This window comes from Triturus cristatus, chromosome 1_2, assembly GCF_964204655.1.
Source record: "Triturus cristatus chromosome 1_2, aTriCri1.1, whole genome shotgun sequence".
Taxonomy (NCBI): domain Eukaryota; kingdom Metazoa; phylum Chordata; class Amphibia; order Caudata; family Salamandridae; genus Triturus; species Triturus cristatus.
The window spans coordinates 205,425,720-205,447,823 of NC_140580.1; the positions used below are offsets into that span (position 1 = coordinate 205,425,720).

Here is a 22,104-nt window from a genome sequence, read left to right on the forward strand (position 1 = left end):
AGATCCTTCTCCTACCTGGCGGCTAAGACATGGAACTCCCTGCCCATCCACCTGCGACTGACCCCGGACCACCTCGCCTTCAGGAGACAGCTCAAGACCTGGCTGTTCGAGCAGTAGCAGACCCCCTCCCTCATGCGCCTTGAGACCCTTCCGGGTGAGTAGTGCGCAATACAAATTTCTTGATTGATTGATTGATTGATTGATTGTCAGCTTCCAGCACCCTTAACTCGTTACATTGGCTTCCAGTTACAAAAATAATCCGCTTCAAAGCTTTATGCATATGTCGCCACATCTTAGAGAAACAGGGCCACAGCTACCTTCACTCCTTAGTTAAAAAATATGTTCCTATTCGCAATCTCAGATCATTTGATGGCAATCTTACAATTGTGCCTAAAATCAGGTGGGCTAAAATGGGAGCTAAATCTTTTGTCAATATAGCACCCAAACTTTGGAACTCCCCTCCCATGGTTCTCAGAGACTCCCCCTCGGAAACTGACTTTAGGAAGAGATTGAAAACATGGATCTTTAGCAGTGACTTTCAAATTTAATTAATTCTGGTTCGGGCATTCCCTCTTGATATCGAGGAATCTTTACTATTTCTTCTCCAATGAGAATTTAGGGTCCAGGGCGGGGACACACCGTCAATGGCCTAGATAGTCTACTCTGCATTTTTTAAACTATAAGGAACTTTAAAACACTCCACTGGTCTTTAAGAATGCAAATGCAGACAGTGCTCCCATGCAGGAGACTATCATTAACAAGTGCTGGTGTTTAGAATTAAGTGCCAGTTCTGCGTTCTGGCAAGCATCAGGACAAATCGAGCACTGCCGGCATGTAATGTCCTGACTTCAGTCGGCAAGTGCCTCAGTCCTGGAGCATGGCAAGCTGCTCCTTGTGCTCTGTAACTGGAGCCCTGGCAGGTGAAGGGTGGCGATAGGGCTTAAGAGTGCAGTTAAAAATCTCCTGTCTCAGAGAACTTAAAGACATGTTGCAAAACTAGACTTTCAGTTTGAAGAACACCCTGAGGATTTCTACTGAACTGAATGCTCAAATGGCATACTCAATCAAACAGGGCATGCTTTGTGGTGCTATCTTGCTACCCCGTCAATCTTCTGAATTCAGGGTCTTTACAGAACCCATAAGAATAGAACGCTGAGAATACATATTTAGACATCAAACCATAAAAGTTATTGTTTATGATTTTTTTTCCGGCCTAGCAAGGATACATGCTGGGTGAGCTGCATGAAACCGAAACCTAGATCCACAGGAGATAGAGAGCAGCTGTGAGCGCTGAGCCTGTTTAAGCGTACTGCTTACATGCAGCCAATGGATACATCATATAAGCGAGTCATCCTGAGGGCACCCTGCGTGAGCCAGCAAGGGCAGCAGTAAAATGCTGTAACTGTGCCTGCTTGCTTGCAAAGATGTTAAAGAACAGAGCTGTGCATGGTAATGTAGACACATAAACATTTGTGCTGCAGCCATTGTTAATTTAGGGCAGCCAAAGCCCCTGTGATTGTGCTGCACTTGTGAGCAAAGGAGGGACCCATAGCTAGTGCTGGAATTGGAGAAATAATTTCCCTGGGTACCCATAAATTGGGGGTGAAGCCTTGGCAGAGGAAAGGGGTGGAGCCACGAGGGGCAGAGCTTGCAAAGCAGAGTCTGACAGTTGATGTATAATTTTTTTTTTAATCTGCTGCAGCATAGACAAATGTGACAGTAAATCCGTTTTTGCTTATTAAATTAGGCACTAAGATGCTGCATTCGAAATATCTTACAATGCTAAGACACCTTCTGCAGATGCTTTTATGTGCCCGGTAATTTTGAGGGGATTGCAACAGTAGTAAGATAATTCTGGTGATTAATGTAGTTCTAGGAGAGTTCTGTGTTGTGTCCAGTCACAGTTTTGACTTATAAAGAGTTAATATGCCTGCTTCAAAGCACATCGTGTAACATGCAGTGCACAGATTTGTATTTTATGTTGATAGGTAAGTGGGCTACTGCTTTTGACACTGAGTTCATTTTGTTACTTCCTTACAATACTTTTAATATACCACAGTGATCTATTAACTGGCATCCAGGAGTTATCAAATTGCAAGTCATGGGTTTAGAGCCTAATGCCCGATCACAAAGGGACTTACAACTCATAATATTATGAATGCAGAGTCTCTGCACTCGAGGCAGAATCTCCGTATTGAGCATTGCAGTGCAAGGATTCCGCCCCGAGTGCGGAGATTCCACCCCGAATGTGGAGACCCCGCACTCGTCACTTTACCAGTCATATGTACCTTTTGTGAATCGGAATCTTATTGTTCTTTTTCTAAACTTGTTGTTATACTAAGATTGCAAAGAAGGGTTCTTTTGAGAAGTAATGTAGTCTTATTAGTACAGACAACCACAACCACTGGGTTGCGTCTTAAATCTTGACTTTTTTTTCTACCGACCATTCACTCTTAACGTATAATGTCTTCAAGTATGAAAAATATGTGATTCCTACACGTTGAAACCCACATTATCTTATGTAACATTTCCTATACATTTTTTACACATTTGTATGATTTATTGTGTTTGTGTGTGATGTAAAACTCTCTGACACCCTACACTGGGGTGATAGTGCTATAAAAGATTTAAATAAAAAATAAATTAGCAGATTCCTTTTAAATCATTTTTTGTCTAATTTCTCATACACACAGATAAATCTTGCTGTTTTACAGTGCAGGCACATCTCTTACATAGGGGGGTTGAACAAAGTAAAAAACCAGCCCCCTAGTCATCATTTCTTTAAAGTACTTAAGTGATAAGTTATTCCACAGGGGTATGAGAGGCAATATATGTGAGGTAAAAACTCTAGAGTATGCACATCAAGTAAAATAATGAGTAAGTCCACGTCATTGCTTGTGATCTTTAGTTGCTTTTATTCATGATGCACTTGGTGTTCAAAACAGCCAACGCGTTTCACCCAGACATGGGCTTCTTCAGGGCTGTAATGTTATACAATATATACAAAGTTTTTAGTTTAAAACCAATTGTATAGCCTGCTGTTCTTTAAAGTGCAAAATAGTTGGTGACTTAGTTATTCAGTGAAAGGTTGGTGAGAAATCAAACGGAGTAAGGTGTGGGACATTTGAGGTGTAATAAGGAAGGAGACTCTTTTTAAGAAAAGGGTGAAAAGTAAGGGAACCAGTACTTGCAAGTGGTGAATAAGGACTGTTGTGTTACAAGGCCATCTGACCTTGAATAGTGCAATGAAGAAAGAGTAACCACAAAATTTCCAAGCCACTATGCTGGAAGAAAAAAGGTAAGCGAAGGAGGGGCTTCATAAAAGTGCTAGGTTGATGAGATAGCGCTTACCAAGGCAAGTCTTAGTCGGAGCGCCTCGGGGTAAGGTTTGCGTCAATTATTGATCAAGTCCGTGTCGGGACAGAGGATATACGAGGTAAAAAACCCTGGTAATGTAAGGAAAAGCTCCTTCAGAATGATAGTTCTTATCAATTATAAATGTAGGATCGGTGGAACACAGTAAAGCACTCTAACCTCTCAGTAATGTACCAAAGGTGGTCCAAGATTTAGGAGGAAATTGTATTCTGCCTCCTTTGGGCTGATCCGTGGTAAGGATGTTGGTATCTAAGTAGAAAGTGAAACTATTCAGTAAGAGAACAGGCTGGAATGACTGATAGAATGTATAGCGGCATGAATGCTGATGTAAGGACCTAGAGCAAAACGTGTTGTGTTCCATGAGAAGCAAAGGCAGGGTTGGGGAAATAAGAACATCAGGTATGATCTACCCGTGCTGTGACGCTAACGTGGTAAAAAGTATAGCAACCCCATGTGGTCTCGGAGGGATTGCTGCAGTGGTGTTCTAAACATATTCCTTAATTTGACAGAAGGTATCAGTTTAGACAACCCGCAAAAACACCAGGGACTACGTAGGAGCCCTGGGAGGTATGCACCAACGTGGCAGAGGGGAAGGCAAAACGTAACACTTTTGCTGATGGTTCGGGAAAATTCCCAAGTTTAAACTAGTGTTTAAACTGTTAGAGACAGGCAGCAACATGTTTCCTAAACCAAGCGCCAACAGCAAAAACCATGTAACATCCACGTAAAGGCAACCCTGGCGATGCTCGGAGAGTTTAAAAAGGGGGTAGAAGGCAGGTGAAAGCTAATTAAGCAATGAGATGAATGACACCCTGTATAGCGGATCATAAGCGCGGGTACAGGGCAAGGTACTTTAAGTTACCATCGGGGCAGCAGCAGCCCGATTCAGTATCATGTAACAGTATATAGCGCTAGCCGCAGTCCTAAAGCTTACTTTATAGAAGTGCTCTGTGTTCGGGCAGCCATTAGCGCCGCTCCGTCCTCGCTGGAGAGGGTGGTAAGTGTGCAGAGTGCGGAAGCCAGTCTAAGTGTTGTCCCGGTTAGGTGCTTCCGGGTTGAGGGTCAGTTTCCAGTGATGGAAGACTAGACCGTCACCCACAGAACCCAGCCTGCCATGTTGCTACTCTCATTCTATGCCCGTTGTAACTGAGAGGCATGGTGGAGGTAGAACGACGTGTATACGCACTTCTACGTAACCAAGGTCGCACAAGGTAACAATGCGGAAAATTAAACCAACGGTTTGGGTGAGGAGGCCATGTGAGAGAAACTGCGTCGCCATGCAAAAAGTTGGAAGCATGTGAGGCGACACCATGAGAATGGGAAAAACAAAGTATCGTAGTGTGGATACTGGGATCGTGCATTTAGGAAGCATATTGGAACTGAAAAGGTTTGGGGCAAAAATGTTTTCTGACTGCAAGGTCGATAGTGTGTGCCATAGTGGCAAAGAAGAGAGGATCCTTGTTGGTTCATGTGAGCAGATAGGGGAGCAGGTATAAGGAGATCACAGGTTAAAAGTGACATAGGTGACATCAATAGGTTCTGTATGCCAAAGTGGTGTATGAGGACCATTATTTTGATAAACATAATTGTATTCAATATTTTCTGGTGACATTGTTGTTACTTCTGTCCATGATAAACATAATTGAATTCAATATTTTCTGGTGAAGTTGTTACTTCTGTTGCTGAAAAGGAAGGTGACCTCAGTATGTTATTGTGACATTGTTACTAATACTGTTACATAAGAGAATGGTACTCAAAGGTTAAGTCACTTAACCAAGAGATGTCGAAAAATTCTACAGCCTAGGCACAGCCTTCGTACCATTCAGTAAAGAGTACAAGTTTGTATTTATACAACGCTCTAGTGTTGGTTGTTACAGTGTAAAGCGGGGATAGAATACTATGGGTCTTTGCAGGTACATAAATATTGTGGAAGCGATCACATTAGTTGTTGCTTGAGAGACACATGGAATAACACACGCAATATTCATAATTCATGGTTATGAATAGGGATACATACAGCAGTAAGCGCTCAGTACTCACACTCTAAGAGACTGCGCTACTGTATTTGACACGTCTCATAGTGGAAAACAGTGATGCTAAGGCTATAGATTTTAAAAAATAGCTACAAAAAGTAGTGCATTTCATTATCACTGTTGAGGCCCAGAGTGGCGGATCGCAGAGTGCAAATCCACCTGGCTTCCAGTTGTCTGAGGGTCAAATCTCTGTTTCTACCCCGTTTACTGGGCAACACCACATCAATGCCATGAAAGCGAAATTTTGATCTGTCTACCCCATCCCTGCATTCATGTGAGACGAGGGCATATGAGGTGTCCCCATTAGCAACTGCTCTGCAGTGTTGCTGTATGAGAGGTTTGAGTTGTCTTACTGTACTGCCCACATATATTTTACTGCAACCAAAGATCAGTATGTAAATCACAAAGCTAGTGAGACAGTTGATGAAGTGATGTATCTTTTCTTTCCACTAACCTATGTACCCTACATTAGAATAACCAAATCGCTGAACATTCTGGCAACTGCATCAATCAATAAACGTGTAATTATGGATCAATTGAAATATTTGAGAAATGTGCTTGAAGCTGCATTTAGAACTTAATTACGAGAACCACATCAGGAATTACAATGTCTGTGGGTAGACTTTATGTGTCCAGAGATTTTGACTTGGCCTGCTTAGAGGTGGAAGGCAGGCAAAAATGGGGGAAAGATTAATTGATTGGTGGGGGAACACCAATTCCGGCATGTTAATCCACAACAACATGCAGTCAGGAGTATTTATGCCCCCTGGAAGTACCAATGCCCGTATTCGGTAGGTTAAGTTGAGTGAGGAGAATACAGAATTTTTCTGGCAAGCTCTTATCAACATTTTGTGATTCTGGGCAATAACGAATAAATGAGCCTTACAAAGTGCGATGTTCAAGGGAATTGCGATTTCACAGGCGTGGCTAGTTAGCAATCTTTTCCATGATATAGCATTGTCCTCGGAGTCCTCCATAGTGTAACTATCCTTTAAATACCTAGGAGTGCACAGATAGAAAGGAATTATTGATTACAAAAGTTGACCTGTCAAAGTGGAGACTTAGGCTCATCAGTGCAGTTTAGTGCAGGTGGAGTTGATCATATGTACTCAGAATGAACTACAGCAGCTCCTGTTAGCATTACATACCTATTCTCCAGAAAGGTTTTCATCAAAGTCTTATTTGAATTATATAAACAATGCCGTCTGTCTATGCAGATGATATTTCGGTTGAGAGTGATTACTTAACGTAAGCATTTCTCAAGTAGGTGGAAATAAATAGGTTTGCATAAATGGTATTTTCGGTCCACACTCCACTGGAGCAAAAGGCAGATTATTCAAAAAAGGATAGTGGCATAGTGCCTGAGCTGGAAAGGAAGTCTCATGTCTGCCTTTCTTGGTGGGTTCTGCAGTCCCACAGGAACCGCCTAACCCTGACATGTTTCACTGCCCGATGTATATTTCAGATGACGTGCCTTCTTCCTGGCAAATCAATAATGCTGCTTTGGCATTTTCTGCTAATGGATGGGTGTGGGGAGCGGGCAAAGAAAGTGGAGTTTTCTCTCTGACAGGACACTGCTAAAGGTATCCAATGAACAGGACCTGCCTCCAGGAACTGCTCCGCTCAGGAATGTCTGTAGCAGGGGCGGCAACCCCGCAATGGCGGAGAAGCATTGCCCCCCCCCCCACCAGCAGCAGCTGCAAAACTTGAAAAATACAACGATAATAAACCATGTCTAATATCGTTTTATTTTCCCCATACCTTGGGGTCTTGGGGATGGGTCCACTGAGGGGGAGTGGTGGGCACTGCTTTCAGAACGCATGATGGTTTGGCCAGCCGTCTGAGGCTGTCCGAACCGTCATGCGCACTGAAGCTCGCTCCAACCCAGCTGCATTTGAGGGTTGTAGAGAGCAGGCACAGGCTCTCAGGGAGCACAATTCGAGGGCGCTCAGGCCAATCGCGACGCTGATCTCATGCTGTGAGAGCGAGTCGAGTTTGGCTGATGGGCAGGCTGGGAGCCTTTGCCTGCAGTGGAGCCAGAAGAGGGACGATGCGGTGATGTGGCGGAATTCAGGTAAGTGTTTTTTGTTTATTTGTTTTGTTCCCCCACCTACCCCTGCCCACCGCTTTCCCCTGACACCAGCCGCGACTGGTCTGTAGTTGTAGTTTACCAAAATATGGAGAGGTGTCTATAGGGCCAGACTGAAGGTGTTTCAGTGTCTAATTCATACCTGTCTTCCTCTCGACATAACACTGAGGACCCTGTGAAATATTTAAGAGGGCGATCACTTTAATATAAATAGACAAGCTATTTTCTGGAGGGTGTTCAAAAGAGGGTGACCTTATTAAAGTCTATGGAGGCATTTTCTGTGGGTGAGTTAACCAATGCTGCGTGCCCAGCACGTTGTCAAAGATGATGTCTAGTATCACTTAATTGGTGTTAGAAACTTGGACACACATGTAGCTTGTTGAATTACTTCCAGCCACATACCCAATAGCACACTGTCCTAATCATTGGATGATGTAATCAGTAATGTCATCAATAATGTAATTTGAGATGTCATCACTGATGTCATCAATGATGTAATTTAACATGTCATGAGTGACGTAATATGTAAGGTCATAAGCAGAGTATGGCAAGGGCTTATGCTATAGTTAGTTCACTAAATTATAACTACCGAATTTCAATGTTTTTTTCAGTTTTCAGATGTTAATTCTTATCTAATTTCAAACACCTAAGTATAACATCAGCTTAATCTTCGTTTTTTCATAACATTTCACTTTGTTTTTTACATAAGATCTTACCACTCTTTACAGTACCTAGTTCTAATGTCACTTTAACCTTGTTTTTTCGGTGAATTTCTGTGATATACTTTTTATAACATGCTAAGTTGAGGAGATGCCCATTTCCCTCGGGGAACCAGCGGCCACCTCCCGGATACTCATGGCCTTTGGACAAGCTCAGTAGGGAGTAGCCCCGAGAGCATAGCCTCTAATCAACTTATTGGCCCAACATCCTCAGGGTGGTAGCCTCGCCCACTATTCACGATCTTTGGCCGAGTGCAGCACAGGCTTTCTGGCCAAGTGTTCTACCCAACCTTCTTTGGGCAGACTGCTCCTGCTACACATGGGATGTGGCCTTGTGCACACAAAGGAGTTTGGTCGTAGGGCCTTGCTTCCAGCCAGGCAGTTCACCCATCCCTCCTTAGACACCGAGTCTCTGGCTCCTATTGACCTCGACTGTTTGCAGAAAGTGGTTGGCCAGCGGGGCTGGCCTCCAGCCAGGCTTTCCACCAACCTCCCACAGGTGGCCAAACCAGCAGCTGTAACCGCGCTTCCTGTGACCAGAAATACATATTTTTGGTAATTTCTCAGGACTTAATGACCGCCTCCCTTAGTTCTGTCATGGTGGGCGTAAGATTTTCTCACATATTGTAGCCATCTAATCAGATTGTTTAATTACCGCAGTACCGCAGCCAATCAGAAGGAGCTATTATTTACTTTTCGCGCTTCAGGAGTACCCCTTCACTCTTCTGGTACCAACTGTCCAGATATCTCTATTTTTTCCTCAGGATTAACCCGTTCATGCCCAATCCAACATAACCCCATCTTTAAATGCTAATTTCTCGAAAACAGCTGACTGGGATTTGCACCAATTCACAAAAAGGACACTTTTGAGTAAATTTTCATGTTTGTGCAAAATTTGGTGTAATACCATCAAGCTGATTATGTCTATATAGGAAAGCAAACTTTCCTATTGTAATTTAAAAGGGAATTCACACTTTTGGGAACTCTTTCGGTTAGCCCCCTTTTGACGGATCAGCATTAAACTTTCGATGAATGAGCCACAGTGGATAATCTTTTTGGGGAATTTTTGGCAAGATTTTCAAACGGCACTAAACTTATTCAAGAAACAAAAAATACATTTCCTGTTGAAAGCCTGATCTAACTGTAACTACACTGGTGCAAGTGCCACCAGTTTGATATTTAACATGAAACCAACAAACAAGTGTCCGTCCGGATACCACAGTTTTAAATAGCAGGTCAGTTCATCAATTTATTCATGATCGTTAGGCTCCATCATATCATTCTAAATATATGGTCATTTATTCATGAGAGGTTTGACTGATTGATATAGATTGAAAAGCATGTTAGTTCACTTTCAACAATTTCACTGAGTGGCCTTGGTGTTAGTTGCATAGTGCTCACTTAGAGCTGATGACTGTATAATGAAGCTTTATAATGAACGTCTCCTTATGAAAGGTAGTCTTTCACTGATTAAAACTCAATTTTATTCATAATTTCCTACCAGGTTGTGATGAATAGATTGAGAACACCTTAATCCGATCAGGCAGTGGACAAAATTCAAAATGCAAAATTCCTCTGACACAGCCACTCAAAGACAAAAAACTCGGCAATAATCTCCCAAATTGAAATGCACTTTACATTCACAAACATCTACAAAAACTAATTGTTAAGCACACTCTCTGCCAGTGTCACAGAATCAAACACCAGCAAACAGCAGACCCAAGCTATTTATAAACTTCCAAGTTCCATTAGAAAGAGCATGGAGTTAAAGAATTTGCTACAATGCCATGACACTGGTGGTCAGAGCTATAACTGCAAATAACAGTACATAACAATCCATAAGACTACATCTCCGTAGTAGACATACATTGTATGTTTAAATGAGGTCTGGTACGCATTTTAAGATTGCATTCAAATGTATTTTATAGTTGTAATTTGTGCAATAAGAACTTAACATTCAAATTGGCTTGAACAGAAAGTAGGAGACAAACTAAGCAGTATAGACTTATAACAACTAACATTAGTATAAACAAGAGGATGAGAAAGCACAGTGTAGAATTACACTGCATAATAGTGTGTTACATTAAAGATGCATAGTGATTGTGTAGACATATTGTTGAAGAAATTATGATTGCGTCATTTAGACTGAGTAGTACCGTTGTACATTTAAAGATGAAGTAGTGCTACAACAGGTAGCTTGGCTAGTAGTGCTTTCACAGAACACCAGTCCTGCTGTTAAAGATAAGAGATAAACAATAATATAGGTGTATCGTGAAAAACCTAGTTCAATTGTCAGTTAGGTTTCACTAGGACTTCTACCCACTAAGAGTTTACTGGTGTAAGATAATTTGGGCAGTACACACTTGGAAAGCACAATAATATTGTATTGTACTGCAGTGGTATTTGTGTTTCTCTTTCCCATACCTTTATGAAACCCAAAGTATTTTATGCGTGGTCAGGTAAGTATCTATTTCTTTTGTGACATTAATGTTGCATATGATTTCCCTGACAAGGTCGTAAAGCTCTTAGGTTTGTATTGGGTTTCGGGACACCCTTCTTAGAGCATGGCTGAAGGGATGTTGGCTGTACTTTGGCCTATATGAGACATGTTGGATGAGGTACATGAGGTTTGAAGATGAGTTAGTTGCATGGTGCTGCATATCTCCCTGTGCATGAGCAAGGCACAGAGAATATATGTAACAACGCATGCAGGTACTTATCATCTCTAATGATGGGCTGTATCATATGTAAAACCCACCACGGATGTGCATCATCCACCAAGGGATTAAAATGGTGGTTCACCAACAAGCAACAGAGGGCCAACCCCACTGGAGATACTTGTAACCCATCAGGGAGTCCATGCAGCAAGAACAGAGGTCTACTGGTCTGCCATGGTAGTAAAAGTCGTGACTTCCCCCACCCTGACAGGCGACCATCCACCCTATTTAGAGATCCCTGCTCCTTGGTATCTGTGCTGTAAAGGAAGTCACTCCCATAGCAGCACCCTTTAAAGAGAGATGTCACCACTGCAACTCTATTTACAGCTCTAACACCAATCATTCGTCATGTTCTCACAAGCAGGCATCTATTTTATGTGAATAAAAAGCAAGTGGTTTGAAACGCTGAGAATTTTCTCTGAGTCCTCAGAGGACACTCTGCCTTTTCTCTGTCAGAGTCATTGTGGCACAGGAAATGCCACATGATCACTATTGAGGGTGGTAGTTCGCACTCACTAGCCGTCCTGTGGCAAATGGAGCGCTCCATCAGGTTTTACTGTTGGCAGAGTCAACAGCGGCTCCATCAGTAACTCCAATAGAGCAGGATGGAGGACCTCCGGCTAAGTGTCCCTCCCCGCTCCACCAAACCCTAAATGAGTCCATTAATCGGTTTAAACTACATGTCAATCATTAATATTTTGGATAATAAAGTGAGGTTACAGTGATTATAATTGATGTTTAAGAGAGAATCCTGGAGGACTACTGAGATAAGAAGATCTCAAATCAAAGATAAAAGTAATACCTTTCAGAGATTTCAGCAAAGGAATTAAATGAAGCTCAGAAAGATGGTGATGATTAACATCAGAGAGGCCAAGTAAAGACGTTGACCTTGCAGTGCCATCAGGTGACTAGTGATCACATTGTTCAAGCCTGTAGAATTGAGGATGTGAAAAAAATCTCTGTGTTTATGTAGTTTATTTCAATTAACTGGTGCCTTCAACAGGGGCAACTGGCCTGAATAAAGCCTTTATTGCACAAGCTTTCTGTGTTTTATGTGAAATGTTGCCAACTTCTTTCATGCAATCTTGATGTTTGTTAATTTGCCGCACCTATCTTACACACCTGGTCTCTCACTATTTCTGAATCACTCTAGTTAATTAACTTTCTTTCACAGAGACACTCCCTCACTCTCACATCATTTACCTTTCAAATTTCCCACATTATTGCCACTGCTAAACCTTTTCACAATCTCCCTCAAATGATAGTTTTATTTCTCCATCATCTGCATCTCTCTCTCCTTTTCTTCATTTTTTACTTTGACCTATATCATATGTTCTTAAGGTTTTCTTTCTCTTTTATATCTCAATCACCCACAGACTTCATTTTTTCCTCACATGTCCTTTTTTCCTAATCTTCCTACAGCGGGGAACCAGGATGGAAGGTTCAGCGTAACCTTTCGAGGTGGAGTCGTCAGAACAGTGGTGAACCTTGACCGGGAGACAATGGCATTCTACAAACTTATACTGGAGGCAATTGGTAAGGAAGGACTTCAAGTTTATTTCATTGATAGACTCTAAATTTGTCAGTAACTTTAGCTCTCCTTTCTATTTGAAGCATTCAGTATTTCCGTAAACTGCAATAGATAGCGCACATGAGATGCCAATGTGACTGTATACTCCAACCTTTAACACCAAAGTTCCCACTGTGTGTTCACAACAAAAGTCAAGACCATATAAGGCAACACTGACAGAATTTGGCAATGTGTTACCAGTAGATGGCCTTAGGTGACAAAGAAAGCACAATCCACGCTTCTTTTTAGGTGGTATGATAATGGATGAAACTGGAGAGAAGGGCAGGTTATTTGATCATAGAGAGGGGAAAATAATATATTCTTTCCGCCTTCATAAGAGGCTTTATCTGAACACATTTAAATAAATATTTATATATAAAGAGCTTGATAACAGGGGTGGATAATACTTGTTCTAGCTGCTCACAACTTTTACAAGTGAGTTGACAATTACTAAGAATGAAAGTGATTTGACTATATTCATTGTTTAAAATATTTTCTTTATTGATTTTATCTTTAATAATAATGTACATAGTACATTAAAACATTTCAGCATTATGATACAGCTAACTCATCAAGGAGCACTATATGTAGTTTGTGTACCATTTGGTCTTGCCGTATAGTAAACGGATCATGTTCGAGCTCCCCATGATTTCAGGAGCCAATCTTGGGGCTCTGAGGCCTTAAGTCTCGATGGAAACGCTCCAATGTATGTCACATAGATACAGTGCACGTTGCGTATTTGGGTAAATACTGAACATTACAAAACCGAAACTTGTAACCTTCCCAGTCTTGGACAGATATATGGTCCCTGTGGTGCATGTGTGCTTAAGGTACGTGTGTTTCTACGGGGTGTATCAGTGTCCTATCAGTGTCAAGGAGAGGGTGAAGCCTGCCAGACGCTACAGAGTCAGTCTCATCAGCATTGTCCTGTTGGTTGCTGTCTGTGGAGGTGCTAGGTCCAGATGGGGAAGAGGCACAGGCAGTGGTCCAAATTGGAAGCTCTGTACAATTGATTGCTTAGCAATTGGTCTCAGATCCACCAAATATGCTGAAGAATCAAAGATGTGTGTCCTCATATCTCATACATGCTTCCAACCTCCCTCTTAGATGCCTTAAATATGGGATGGTGACAGATCTAGTCTTTAAGTTCCTAAGAGTCTCTTGAGTCCAGCTTTAAATGTAAATCTTTCCAGCATGGCAGTCAATTGGATGAATAATACAACAAAGTGATGGATGAATACTTTCATTAATCACAGCTTCTGGAAATGATATGGGCTGCATCTGAGTCCACCCTTTTTTTCCCTCACCCTGCCACCTCAGATTAGACCCAGGCAAAAGCAAATCATCCCTGGTCATGCTTCAGTATGCACCGTCCAGCATGAACTGCCATGCTAGGTCCTCTCTGAACCACAACACAAGCATGCTAAGACCAGACTGATTGGGACTCTTTAGTCGGATGCAGCTTGGCTTTAGTGGCACAGTGAGCACAAGATCCAGTGACAGGGCATACCCATCATACGCAAAGTGTCACAACGACGAATACAAAAAGGTGAAGGCTAGAATATTTAAAGGAATCTCTGCCACTGGTAATTACTCAGGGCCATGTCTCAGTCCATCTTTTTATTTTGCTCACAATGCAACCTCAGAATATGCCCAGACATATGCAAATTAGCCTTGGTTCTGCTCCAATGGGAACAGCGCAGCCTAAACTGCTAAGCCAGTTTCCCTCTGAAACTGAACAGAAGAGACAAAAGCCCGGAATGGCCTATTTTGGCCTCTCCAGTTGTGTGCAACTTGGTTCCAGAGGCACAGTAAGCACAGAACCCATGTTCACCTTGGGTGCTTGAGTCAATGTGATGAGCCTTCCAATAGCAAACGACGAACACATCTTCCTTCGGTCACACCAATGACTACATTTGTCTCTCACACCTTGTCACTAGTCATGTCACTGTTCCCATTGAATGGTAGGGCTCATCCAGCCAGTGAGATACCTAAGATCATCAATTCACCCACTGCTCACATCAGTGCAGGAGCTAGGACATTGAATTCACCCACCCATGTCTTTCTTTAAACTCATTACACTAAAAGAAGAAGGATCACCACAGCAGGCAGTGGCGGTCCGTGCAGGTAAGCGCAGTGAGGCGGGGCACGGCCGGGGGCGCAGTGGGGTAGGAGGGGGGGACAGAATAGTGAAAATTAAATAAATAAATAATTCCTATTCCGTCGTCTGTCGACATAGCCCCAACGCCCTACCTGCACAGACAGCCGCTGACAGCAGGTCCCACTTCCACAGCAGCTTTATATACTCTACAGACTGGCATCTAATAACAACAACTTTGAGAAAATGTATTAAATTACTATTTTTAATGTGCACACTCCTTAAACTCTCTAAGGCTGCAGCACGCTGGTATATTGACATCACGTAAGGAAATTTTTTCTGCGTTGAGTCTAATTCATTTTTTGTTTTCTCTCTAAAAGTGTATTTAGTACGATTGCTAATTCCATTACAACTCCAAACTCTGATCATTGTCACCTACCCATCTTGTGTCTCCCTGGAAGTGCTGACTGCCTCACAGCACACAGACCCAGAGCTTTTGTAGCAGCAGGACTATAAGTAACTGATGCAGGCATCTTGTGCTGTTTATAATTGAAATATTTGTCTGACAACTGGCTTGAAGGCGTTTCATAATATAGGTTCATTTTAGAAGTCTAGTCTAAATTCATAAAATATTAGTCCTTATTTGCTGATTGGACTACATTTTAACTGTTCACTACAAGACGCGCCTTATGGTATTATTAGCATAATTTAAAGAAAACGCAATATCGTTTGAGCTGTATTCTTTTTAGTTGGAAGAATGTTGATAATTACCAAGTAGTGATATGCGAGAAGGTACACCCCACCCCCGTAGAAACTACTAGTGATTGTACTTGAAAACAAAATGTTGCTTGTAACCCCCAAAATATCATGATGAAGGAAACGATTTTAGTACTTATTGCAAAAAAATGTAGAGCCTTTCAATGCCTTGTCTCTCTTAGAACTCATTGAAACTGATCTTAATCACTTTTAAGAACATGTCATGTGAAGCAAGTCTATTCCATAGTATATAAAGCTTAAATATATATATATATATATATATATATATATATATATATATTACCTACTGGCGATAGCCAGTAGGTAGTTATAGTTAGGACCACGTTTCCATAGGAAAACCTCAACATTCTATTTTGAATAACTTTGGCGCCGGTCGACGAATCCTCGCGAATTTCTCAAAATAGGTGGGGCGCTACGCTCCGCTCCTACCCTGAAAGTCTCGGGGGGATTCGTCAAGCGGGGGCTGAGATAAAAGGGGGGTCCCAAAACGCGTTTTTCCCATGCATTTTTCCATAGGACCTTTAGAACGAGCTACAGCCCGAATGGCTGAACAGAATTACTCAAAATTTGGCAGAGAGGTAGTCCCTAGGTCAAGGAAGTGCCTTTTGTAGGTTTGGTGTAAATCTGTTCAGTAGATTCTGAGAAAATAGCCTTTAAATCAATATATATATCTGAGCCAGCTTACGGTACGCTTACCGTACGCTTACGGTAAGCGTACGGTGGCGTGCGCGAGCGCGATTCTGATTGGCTCTTAGATCTTAGTAAACATTCGAATCGGCCGAAACCAGGAAGCGGCGGCCGCCATTTTGTCTCTCGCACTGAGAGAGATTTTTAAAATCGGAAGCCCAAAAACATGTAAAGGGGCTGTTTTGACAACTCCCTCCCACATAGTCATGTTGAGGGAGTCCCCAAACATCCCCCAAGTGCAAAAACGGTTTTATTTTTTTTTCGGCAATTTCGCGGGGTACGCTTACCGTACGCTTACGGTAAGCGTACGGTAAAAAAATAAAAATAAAAAAAACACTATCCACACTTACCCCACCCCCTGTGCTTTTGGTGGCCGAAGGCCACCAAATGTGCTGGGCTTATTACAATGGAAAAAAACACTATCCACACTTACCCCACCCCCTGTGCTTTTGGTGGCCGTAGGCCACCAAATGTACAGGGCTTATTATAAGGGAAAAAAACTTAGCATTTAAAAAACCGTACTAATTCACTGAAAAAACCATAGGTTTCACACACGTTATAGTTAGGAATTAGCATTTAAAAAACCTTGCAAATTCACTGAAAAAACCATAGGTTTCACACATGTTATAGTTAGTGGAAATTTTACTGATAAAAAACCAATGAAATTGCCCCGTTATAGTTAGCGCAGGCAACTATAACTCACGCGACCGCAATCCTCTGCTGATGACATGTGTCTTTATGAAAAAAAAATATTTGTAATATATGTATAGCTAAAAATGTATGGAAGAAGACATGGGCAAATAAGTGTCTAAATACAGTATTAGCATCAGCAGAGGATTGTGGTCGCGTGAGTTATAGTTGCCTGCGCTAACTATAACGGGGCAATTTCATTGGTTTTTTATCGGTAAAATTTCCACTAACTATAACATGTGTGAAACCTATGGTTTTTTCAGTGATATATATATATATATATATATACGGTACGCGCACGGTGAAAAACCTTACAAAAAAAATAAAATAAATACATAACTTAGCATTTAAACCAAGCTACCAGGGATCCTTAAAGTGATATTTCTTTTTGGAGAGTTGTGCCCCTCTCGCAGATTACGAGTTAATTTGTAGTCTGGCAGGCGGCGTGGTGGTCCCATGGCGGTGCAGTTTGAAGGCCTTAGAATTGCACCACCGTGGGACCGCCAATGCATGTTCCTGCACGGCATAGACTGAGCAGGGGTGCATGCACACAGGAGGGCACAACATGTGCCCCCTGCATGCACTCCATGCACAGGGGCAACAGGAGGCCCTGCAGGGCCCTCTTTCTTTCCCAAACCGCCAGTCTTTTCATGGTGGGCTTTCTTCCATGAAAGGCTGGAGGTGGGTAACTTATAACATGCATGGTGTTGCCGCAGTGGCACCGCCATGCATACTGCTTCCCCAGACCGCCGCACCACTCCAAGGGATCACAGATGCCTGACGGTTGCATGGGCCCACTGGCAAATTAGCACAGCAAAGCTGCTACCAACACTGGTATTAATGGTTGGCTTTAGCTTAAAAATCATGCTTACAAAACAACAGCCCGTGGTCACTACGCCACTGGAGTCAAGCTATCCTGGCTGATGACGGCTGATAGCCAGAAACCGGTCCTAGGATGCTTGATTCCGGTCCAGGGAAGACATGGCTTGGCAGTTCGGGCTGGACTGTTCCCATGAGGCACAGGGTCAAGACTGATTTGCATATGGCCATGTCTAAACTGGGGTGGCGTAGTGGGCAAAAGAACGATGGATTTAACCCAGATCTCTTGACTGGGGGAGAATGTCTGCATTGTCAGCATTCCGTCCATCATTTGTTTGTTGTAACGCTTTTCGCCCTAAGTGGGATGGGTATTCCCAGACGTGGGACCCGTGCTCACTACGCCACTGGAGTCAAGCTATCCTGGCTGATGACGGCTGATAGCCAGAAACCGGTCCTAGGATGCTTGATTCCGGTCCAGGGAAGACATGGCTTGGCAGTTCGGGCTGGACTGTTCCCATGAGGCACAGGGTCAAGACTGATTTGCATATGGCCATGTCTAAACTGGGGTGGCGTAGTGGGCAAAAGAACGATGGATTTAACCCAGATCTCTTGACTGGGGGAGAATGTCTGCATTGTCAGCATTCCGTCCATCATTTGTTTGTTGTAATACAAAACAACAGCAGTCGAGAGCGTCACTTTGCCTTCTGTATTTACTGTGTCCCATTAAAAAAAGTGTGACATCTGTTTCACTCTTTCTGCAGACAATGGGCCGACAGGAAACAGGAAGACAGGAACAGCCACCGTGTTCATCACTGTTTTGGACGTGAATGATAATAGACCGATATTTCTCCAGAACAGCTACGAGGCCAGCGTCCTAGAGAACATCACATCTTCCAGCAAAATAGTACAGGTATGCTACCGACTGTTATCTGGGCATTTTCTGCACTTAGGGAAGAACTCAAGTAATTTTCGTTAGGGGGAATTCTCAAAAATGACCTTATCTATGCTAATGGAGTAGGGAAAGTGCCACATTTTGCACATTTCCATCCACAATTTCTTTGAGACAAAAAAGGCAGGTACGTAACTCACTACGCCACTGATACAGTGAGATGTGCGCCTGAGGCACAACCATTTCCCCTACGGCAGTCTTTTCTTGGCAAAGGCCCGCTGCAGTTGAACACGCGTTGCTTACAGTCGATAGAAATGTCATTGGAAATGCAATACAGGCGCCTGCATACTTCAGTTCACGAATAGCAACGCAGATAAGTCATCAGTGACTCCCTACAGGTTTCGGATTGTAACTACTGGAGTCATTCACACAGTGCTTAATTTGTAAAATATTAAGTGCCAGGGCTCTGACCAGGAGGCCACTGCAGCTTGCACCACCCATCGCCCCTGTCATTGCTGCCAAAACAACTACTAACCATCTCATTCACCTGCAAGTGCGACAGTTCAGATTATTCCAGGTCCCCAAAGCTAAGGGAATGGCTAGGGAGGCAGGTATTAGCACTATTTTAATGTATATTGTATTCCTAAACAACCATTGTTCTGCTAATATGTATATTAGATGAGCAGCTCCACCATGTGGTAGACTGTTCTATGTATGGTGTTGACAATTAGGTGCCGGTGCCGAGCACCGGAAACCAATTAAGTGCCGGCGCTTAGCACCAGAAAGCACCGGCTCAAATTAAGCACAGCATTCACACAATGCATTCACTGACTGTTTAAGGCCTTGAGCTGTTCATGCGCTCTCATGAGACATTGATGTGTCCTGCGTATGGATCAAATTGTGCTTTGGAAAAACGACACGGAGAATTGAGCTGTTGTAAAATTGGACTCTGAGCATGCGCGCCCTGCTCACTTTTATTTGCAGAGTCCCCTGATTGGTGACACTTGTGTTGGGATGTGCGTGTGTGAAACAGCCAGCCTTCTAAGAAAGGGAGCAGTCCTGTGATGTGTTCACATTGACGATACAGTTATGTGGGTAAATGCAGGGCACAAGTCCTTAAAAAAGAAGTGGGGGGACTAACCTAGTTAATCAGAATGCAAGTGGCATCACGGCTCATGACATCGCGGCGTGTGACATTGCGACTTGTGACATCGTGGTACATGACATCACAGCACGTGACATCACAGGAAGTGGTATCATGAGAAGTGACATCAGCTCTTAAGCCCTCACATATATGTTTAGCAGGTCTATCATTAGTACACTTCAGCACGTTTCGAGTAAACATGCAAACTCTCCTGATTTAGGCAGAAGATTCACACTTTTCTAAGCTACACGTAAAACAGTGTTGCCTTTTGTCAGCGTAAACTTCCTCTACCCATTGTGTTTAAAAAAAAAAAATAGTGATACTTAAATTATTTCAACGCCTCCTCAGGGGTAGTAAGCGCTATATAATACATTTATTCTGTGTAAATACAGGGAAACACCAACACATCTGACATTCTTACAGCGCATGCATATCTCTTAAACAGAGCCTGAACAAAGTGCAAAGCTGCCTCTCTTAAGTATGTGTGAAGTGCTAACAAGGTGTGAGCCTTTGTTTCCCCTCTGCTGCATTTGCATCTAGGTGTGAGGCTCTTGACTGCTAAGTCAATAAAGGAGAGGGTGGGACCAGGAGCTAGTTAATAGTCCAGTGCCCGTGCTCCAAAACAGACCATGAAGTCATCAAAAGGGGGGCACTGTTCCAAAGTGAGTGTTGCACAAAGTCAGACCCTCACTAAACGGAAAGAAAAAGACAGAAAGGGGTGAGGGGGAAGGGTACTAGGTCACGGACTCTGTGAGAAAAGTGGGGAAAAGACAAAAATTGTCTCTTGTTGCCCTCACACACCGAAGGATGTCATGCTTCATCATTGGGCAGTTGCTCCTCGTTGGGCCGGTTGTGCAATGCCCTACGGGTTCCCCGAAGGGTCTCTTTCGTGGCGATCTTTTAGAGAGCAGCCGGTGGGTGCATGTGGGTGTGTGGGTAAAAGTCCTCTGTGAAGGGTGATATCGTGCATGCAGTGCGTATTAAAACTGCCTAAGGGTTACCAAGAAAGCGTTTAATGGAGAGGTACCCTTGGCAGGGTAAAAAACCCGTAGGTTGGGAGTTACCAGCAGAGGCGTAATGTGCCCAGGTAACTTTATAAGGTCGACATGTTTCACGCCTAGGTTGGTCTGAAAGATCCCTGGCGTTTCATCAGGACCAGAGGTGAAGTGGGAGTGATGTAAGTGCACGAACGTAGTTACATTAGAGGGGTGCCATTAGCCCTCTAAATTGTCAAGGGGGGGGGCTGCTTCCTGTTGTACTAACAGTTGCAGCTATCACTTAATAGTCAGGTATGCCCTCTTGATCGTGACCTAAAAGGGGAGCTAACAGTGCTGCATGAGCTATAGGCGTAGGGTGCCCGCACCTTCTTGGGGGTTTAACTCAGGTGTCGGCACAAGAAACCTGCCCCGTCCAGATGCCAGCTCCGAGCTGTTAAACCCCCAAGAAGGTGCGGGCACCCTACGCCTATAGCTCATGGAGCACTGTTAGCTCCCCTTTTAGGTCACGATCAGAGGGCATACCTGATTATTAAATCATAGCTGCAACTCTTAGTACAATAGGAAGCGGTCTCCCCCTTGACAATTTAGAGGGCTAATGGCACCCCTCTAATGTAACTACCTTCGTGCACTTACATCACTCCCACTTCACCTCTGGTCCTGATGAAACGCCAGGGATCTTTCAGATCCCTCTCTCAGCCCACGAACATGGGGTCCTGTACAAGTGCGTCACAGCCAGAACATGGCACTCTGGTCCTCTCCTAACCCCCACTCATCTAATATGAGAGAAAGGTGCCTCCTTGCAGTTGTGCCCAGCTGAGGGCCTCACAACCATGGTATAATGAGGCCAGACCTATCGGACGGGGGCCCTCCTTTGGGCCCAGTTGCAAGGAGGCACATTCTGCAGGTTTTCCCTGCAATCAGGCCTCCTACCTTGTTGCCCATACAGAGGCACAATGGGATGCTCATTGTCCCGCAGCAGTTTTAACCCTTTGTGATAAAAAGTAACTCTCACACATTCAGCCCTTTATGAGCTGCTAAGAGGTGCTTGTAGGTGGCTGAGAAGGTAAGGGCTGCAGCCCAGGAGGGGTTGGCACAACGCAGCTTTAGGAGGAGGATGAGCAGGAGGAGGGGCATCTATTGAGATGCATACAGCCCTGAATGTGTCAGGTTGTATGGAAATTGGAGGGGCCTTGCACATTCCCATTCTGCCTAGGGCCCCCAAAATCCCTACTCTGTCTACTTCCTGCTGGCACTCCCAGTGGCAAAGGAGACATTGGGATCTGCAAATCTTATTTATTACTGTCAGTGACCAATATCAAGGTCTTCAATCTTCTCTCTCCACAGCGTTTCCTACAAGAGGAGGGGGTCCCAAACAATGCAGTGTTTGCTCCTTTGATGCAGTACAAGTGTAGTGCTGCCCATCTCACCCCCTCCTTTCACTCCAGTTAATCATGAAAGCTATAGATATGCCAGGGGGCTGGGGTGACCAACAGCATGCT

The 22,104-nt window shown here is 43.4% G+C and overlaps 1 protein-coding gene across 2 annotated transcripts in view; it reads left to right on the plus strand.

Moving 5' to 3' along the window:
- Positions 1 to 22,104, plus strand: part of CDH23 (cadherin related 23) — a 1,199,511-nt gene that overhangs the window by 44,292 nt on the left and 1,133,115 nt on the right. For both annotated transcript variants that reach the window (XM_085603466.1, XM_085603467.1), the window contains exons 3-4: positions 12,356 to 12,469; positions 18,336 to 18,484. In XM_085603466.1, coding sequence (XP_085459592.1) covers positions 12,356 to 12,469; positions 18,336 to 18,484 — 263 coding nt within the window. The remainder of the gene's footprint in view (positions 1 to 12,355; positions 12,470 to 18,335; positions 18,485 to 22,104) is intronic.